This window comes from Zea mays, chromosome 6, assembly GCF_902167145.1.
Source record: "Zea mays cultivar B73 chromosome 6, Zm-B73-REFERENCE-NAM-5.0, whole genome shotgun sequence".
NCBI classification, from domain to species: Eukaryota; Viridiplantae; Streptophyta; class Magnoliopsida; order Poales; family Poaceae; genus Zea; species Zea mays.
The window spans coordinates 164,121,511-164,127,950 of NC_050101.1; the positions used below are offsets into that span (position 1 = coordinate 164,121,511).

The following is a 6,440-nucleotide window of genomic DNA, read 5'->3' on the forward strand; positions in this document are numbered from 1 at the left end:
GCCACAATAGCACTTGAGAGTGAAGCTTTGGAGAAGATCGAATATAAGCATATTATATAAATTTTCTTTAAAACTCACCAAAAGAACGATGTTATTCAAATAAAATAGAAATGTTTTTTTAGATATTCTATTGCAATATATATTACTGTAACTTGCAGATTATTATTACTGGTTTTTAATAAAAATATATATTACTGCTTTAGATTTGGTACAGAGCCTCAAATTTCTCTGGCCCGGCCCTGAATGATAGAGTCAACTTATGTTCTGAGAAATTAAAAATGAAAATAAAAATGATTGAAAATGGTTAGAATACTATTTTGAAGGATGAATCAACTTGTAGATACTATTACAGAGATGACTAAAATGAGAGTACTAAAAGAGAGAAGCCTATTGAAATCAGTACTATAATAACAAATAACTCTCGTGGAAATGGAGCTTCGCCTTGCACGGGTCTTCTTCCAGAACAAAAAGGTGTCCCGAGTCCCGATACGGAAGGCATCCATTCCCCACAGTCATTGGAGTCTTCTCTTCGGCCTCCCGCTAACCGCCATCCGATCCACCAGACCACCACACCGAGCCCCGAGCCCACTAACTCCCAATCCATCGCATCGCCATCCCTGCTGCCATGGCTGTGCCTCCGCGGTGGGCGAACCTCAACATCGACCTGGTGACGGAGATCATGAACCGCGTCCCGTGCGCAATCGACCGCACGCGGATGGCCGCCGTCTGTCAGGCGTGGCTCGCGGCGGTCGCGCGGGCAGAGCGTCTGACATTTCAGCTCCCGTCGCTCCTCTTCCCGCCCGCGGACGCGAATGACGTCTACTGCTACCTCAGCGGTTGCCGCGAACACAACATGTTGGCCGGGCCCCGCTACTTCGGATCGTACGACGACGGCTGGTTCTTCGTCGCCTACGGCCACACTTGCGGGCATCGGCTGCTCAACATCCGCACCGGAGATTCCCACGCGCTACCCGACATCCTCGTGGATCACGTCGCTCACGAAATACACAGCATGGTCATCCTCGCCGCCGCCATCTCGTGCCCGCCTGAGTTCGCGCCATGCGCCGCGGGCATCGTCAGCTACCAGCCGGAGCTCGACGCGCCGCGCCGACGCCACTTGGCGTTCTGGCGCCAAGGGGATGAGGTGGCCGTCTGCAACGTTTTGCCCGGCGCGCCAGTTGGGCCGGGCTGGGAACCGGAGGACGTCGTGTACTACCGGCGCAACTTCCTTTTCCTCACCCAAGGTGGGCATATCCTCGTGTGCAACCCGTTATATGAAAATGATGATAGTGGGAATATCCTGCTAGTGCCGTGGAAGTTAATGCCCTTCCCGGAATGGAGCTTCTTCCGTGATTGCATGTGGGAATATCCTGGTAGTGCGGTCGTCCGCGCTTGCTACCTTGTGGAATCCCGCGCGTCACTGGATATGGTCGTCAGGCTCGCTGCCCATCATCACGCGCCGACGTCGTCGTTCAAGGTGTTCTACATGGACCCTATCGATATCATCGAGCCAGGCGATGACGACGAGGAGGCTGATGAGTACCTTAGGACCTGGAACTGGTTCGGGGAAAATGCATGGGGGGGCCGGATGCTGTTCGTGGGGCGAGGATGCTCCAAGTCCTACGAGGTACGTGAGTACCCTGGGTTGAAGGACGGCATCTTCTTCTTGGATGATCGGAGCTTCTACGACGCCGAGATGATGTTCGGCAGAGTCAATGAGAGGCAGTACCCCTGTAGCGACATCGGCAGGTGGTCGCCGCCGGAAGGGCCGCTGCCTTCCCACGTCGAACTCTACTTCCCGGAGCGGGTTCCATCTTACAATTCTCCTCCGGCTTGGCTTCTCCATTGAGACGACGGTAGGTTTGTAGCTACGAAATCCATTGAGACGACGGTAGGTAACGGTTGTTTCTGTTGACAGTGAAACAGTAGCTGAAAATGTATGTAACTCTTATCAGTTTACATACATATATGTGCTAGGTTCACAATGCAGGAATTAACGGGGAATAGCCTCTGTAACAAGAAACTAATGCAGATGAGTATCTCTGTTCTTAACGTTGACGCTCTAAGCAGAAATGCAGAATCTTTAGGGTTTGTTCGATTGCGTCTAGATCGAAAAGGATTTAGGCCTTGTTTAGTTGCAAGAGGATTAGAGGGGGATTAAATCTCTTTCTATTCAAAATTGAATAGGAAGCGATTTGATCCCCTCCAATCCCCTCAATCCGTCCCTAACCGAACAAACCCTTAGGGCAAGAATAACGGGACATTTGGAGGGGCTAAAATCCTCTTGTTATTCAATTTAAATAACAAGGGATTTTAGTTCCTCCAACCCTCTCCAGGATCCTTGCTCTCAAACAAGTCCTTAAGGAAATGGAGTGGATCTTTGGGAAGAAAATCTCTTGCTATTCAAAATTGAATAGCAAGAGATTCTTTGCATATGGACCCCCTCCACTTCTCTGGTCACCAAATCAGTCAAAAAGGCTGGTTTGGTGGACAGTGAAATGGAGGGGATCCATGGGGAGGAATCCCCTCGATATTCAATTTTGAATAGCGGGGAGATTCTTTCCCCTAGATCATCTCTATTTCTCTATCCACCAAACCAGTCCTTAAGGGGATTAAATCTCTCCATAGTCAAAATTTAATAGAAGGGTATTTCCCCCTCGATTCCCTTTGATACAGATGCAACCGAACAAGGCCTTAGGGGGTGTTTGGTTTCACCAAACTAAAGTTTAGTCTCTCTCATATTAAATGTTTAAATGACAATTATGAGTCTTAAATCTCTACTCCTATTAAGAGTTGACAAGGGTATGTCCATAGGCGGGGCGTGGGCTTTAGAAGGGACATGAGTGTGTGGGATGGTTTGTTTGGTGTACTTAGTTTAGTTTAAATTTGTGGGTTTAAGGGGTAGTAGAGATTATTTAAATTTAAAAAATTAAAACTATTCAAATTGATATAAAATACAGCTCCACACCGGAGTTGTAACCTGGAGCTATTCTAAACACCCTCTTATATAAGTATTGATCAGCTGAAACGATTTCTAGATGCAAGAAAAATTAGAGGCCAAGAAGGATGGGAATCTCTTTTGAGCAAGGTAAATTGTTTCTGTCATAAGCATGATATTTGAGTGATGAACATGGAAAATGACTATGTTAATCCAAAGAAGTCAATACAAAGGACTGGTATAAACAATGAGCATCATTATCGAGTCGGTTGTTTCTTTGTTGTCCTTGACCTATTAGGAGAAGAGTTTAATAACAGATTCAATGAGGTAAATTCTGAGTTGCTCCTGTGTATGTCTGCTCTAAGCCCATGTGATTTGTTCTCTCATTTTGATAAGGAAAAATTGATTGTCCTAGCAAAATTCTATCCAGATGAATTTGATCACAATGATATAGCAACTCTTGAGTGCCAACTTGGCCTATACATTGATAATGTCTTGCATGAGGTTTGCTGATTTGTGAAGCATAAGTGATTTAGCTAAATTGATGGTGGACACAAGAAAACACCTTTGTTATCCTTTAGTGTATCGGCTTCTAAAGCTAGCACTAACTCTCCCTATCGCCACAACAACTGTTGAGAGAAGTTTTTCTGCTATGAAGATTGTGAAAAGTGCATAACGTAACAAAATTGGTGATGAATATTTGAGCGTTGGTCTCATTTGCTATGTTGAAAAGGAACATCTGGACACTGTTTCTAATGAAACAATTGTCGATCGTTTCCACAAGATGCAAGGTCGTTGTGGGGCTGAGAATTGAAATCAATTGTAAGTTGAATGCCCTTCTATCTCTTGCCTCTATGAGAAAAAATAACTAGTTTTACTTTTACATGTGTATAGTTTTGATAGTCTGTAATATTGGTGGGTATAAATTATATATAAGGCACTCACTCATTTCTTAATTTGGGTCTGCCACTGGCGTTGATCATGGTGAGACAAACGCGGGTCAGGGAGGGGATGGTGGGTGCAGGGTGCTCGTGGTAGAGGCGAGGGTGGTTGTCGGCCCTATGCTCGTTCGTGATTGATGAGTAGCGTTGAGGGATGATCCATTAAAGAATGACCGTCTGGATGAAATCGAGAAAGAGAGAGTAGACAGATTAAATAAATTGTACTGTTGTTTTTGTATAGTGGGATTTGTCTAGGGTTAAAATGGTGTGTGGCTTTAGAAGAGACATGAGTGTGTGGGATGGTTCGTAAAGTGTACTTAATTTAGTTTAAATTGATGGGTTTAAGGGGTAGATATTATTTAAATTATTTTTTTTCTAAAATTATTTAAATTGATATTATAAAATATAGCTCCACACTAGAGTTGTAACCCATTCCAAACCTCCTATATAAGTACTCCTCCGTTTCGTTTTAGTTGTCGCTGGATAGTGCAAAATTGAACTATCCAGCGACAACTAAAAAACGGAGGGAGTATTCATCGGCTAAACGATTTCTAGATGCAATCTAGAACAAACTCTATAACAAGGCCTCAGACTTGTAGCATTCTAGTCGACCTAAATAAATTTAGCCCAAAAGACTGCGCGATTCATTGTTGAAACGGAGCTTCGCCTTGCATCTCGGAAGTTGCAACTTGCAACGGATCTGCGCTCTTTGGCCACGGCTCTTCTTCGAGAATAAAAAGGATCCCGAGTCCCGACACCGCAAGGCTTGCATTCCCCAGAGGTCTTGTAGTCTTCTCTTCGGCATCATCCCGCTAATAACCGCTAACCGCCATCCACCACACCGAGCCTCCCGAGCCCTCGCACCTCCATCCCTGTTTCCCATGGCTGTGCCTCCGCGGTGGGCGAACCTCAACATCGACCTGGTGACGGAGATCATGAACCGCATCCCGTGCGCAATCGACCGCGCGCGGATGGCCGCCGTCTGCCAGGCGTGGCTCGCGGGGATCGCGCGGGCAGAGGATCTGACATTTCAGCTCCCGTCGCTCTTCCTCCCACCCGCGGACGTGACTGGCGTCTACTGCTACCTCAGCGGTTGCCGCGAGCACAGCATGTTGCCCTTGCCCGGGCCCCGCTACTTCGGCTCATACGACGGCGGCTGGTTCTTCCTCGCCTACGGCCAGACTCGCGGGCACCGGCTGCTCAACATCCGCACCGGAGACTCCCACGCGCTACCCGACATGGTCCTGGATCAAGCCGCTCACGAAACACACAGCATGGTCATCCTCGCCGCCGCCATCTCGTCCACGCCTGATGACTTGTACGACGCCGCGGGCATCGTCACCTATCAGCCGGACCTCGACGCGCCGCGCCGACGCCACTTCGCGTTCTGGAGCCAAGGGGATGCGGTGGCCGTCTGCAACGTTTTGCCCGGCGCGCCAGTTGCAGTTGGGGCGGGTTGGGAACCGGAGGACGTCGTGTACTACCGGCGCAACTTCCTTTTCCTCACCCATGCTGGGCATATCGTCGTGTGCACCCCGATATATGAAAATGATGATGGTGGGAATATCCTGGTAGTGCCGTGGAAGTTAATGCCCTTCCTGGAACGGAACTTCCGTGACTGCGTATGGGAATGGGAATATCCTGCTAGTACGGTCATCCGCGCTTGCTACCTTGTGGAATCCCGCGGGCTACTGCATATGGTCGTCAGGCTCGCTGCCCATCATCACGCGCCGACGTCGTGGTTCAAGGTGTTCGACATGCAGCCTTTCGATATCATCGAGCCAGACGATGATAACGAGGAGGCTGATGAGAGGAGCTGGACCTGGTACGAGGTGGAAGCAGTATTGTTGGACCGGATGCTGTTCGTGGGGCGAGGATGCTCCAGGTCCTACGAGGTGAGTCAGTACCCGGGGTTCAAGGACGGCATCTTCTTCTTGGATGATCAGAGCTTCTACGACGCCGAGATGATGTTCGGTGGAGTCAGTGAGAGGCAGTACCCTTGCAACGACATCGGCAGGTGGTCGCCGCCGGAAGGGCTGCTGCCTTCCCACGTCGAATTCTACTTCCCGGAGCGGGTTCCTTCGCACAACTCTCCTCCGGTTTGGCTTCTCCCTTGAGACGGCAGGCAGGTCTGTTCCTCTTGCGCGCGGTAACTGTTGGTTCGGCTAAACAGCGAAACAGTAGCTGAAATTGTATGCATACCTAAGACCCAGATGTGTTCTGTTTGCCGAATTTTTTGTATTTTAGCCCTTAAACAGAAATAAATTCACGTTTAGACCTAAAAAAATTTTAAATGCAGTTTTGGACCCTTAGCTCGGCGCCATAGGCTGTGGCGCCGAGCTAACACAGCTCGGCGCCACAGCCTATGGCGCCGAGCTGTGACGTGGCCGCAACGGCTAGCTGCGTCCAGGGCTGACCTGGCGCTGACGTGGCGGCGGCGCGGCCTCGTAGCTCGGCGCCACAGATCTTGGCGCCGAGCTACGAATTCCTATAAAAACGCCCGCGCGGCTGGCCGAGAGCAGCTCATTTCATCTTATTTCCAAACTTCGTAAAAATTTCCT

The 6,440-nt window shown here is 48.8% G+C and overlaps 2 protein-coding genes across 2 annotated transcripts; both read left to right on the forward strand.

The window, feature by feature from the left end:
* Nucleotides 1–497: 497 nt before the first annotated feature.
* Nucleotides 498–1,989, forward strand: LOC100278580 (uncharacterized). The gene is given in 1 exon segment (NM_001151812.1): nucleotides 498–1,989. A coding segment is annotated over 1 exon segment (1,224 nt). The 5' UTR covers nucleotides 498–625; the 3' UTR covers nucleotides 1,850–1,989.
* A 2,666-nt stretch (nucleotides 1,990–4,655) lies between these two features.
* On the forward strand, nucleotides 4,656–6,141 carry LOC100277404 (uncharacterized). Its single transcript, NM_001365991.1, has one exon. It carries the CDS (start codon nucleotides 4,761–4,763, stop codon nucleotides 5,994–5,996), a length of 1,236 nt encoding a protein of 411 aa, NP_001352920.1. The 5' UTR covers nucleotides 4,656–4,760; the 3' UTR covers nucleotides 5,997–6,141.
* The last annotated feature ends 299 nt before the right edge of the window (nucleotides 6,142–6,440 follow it).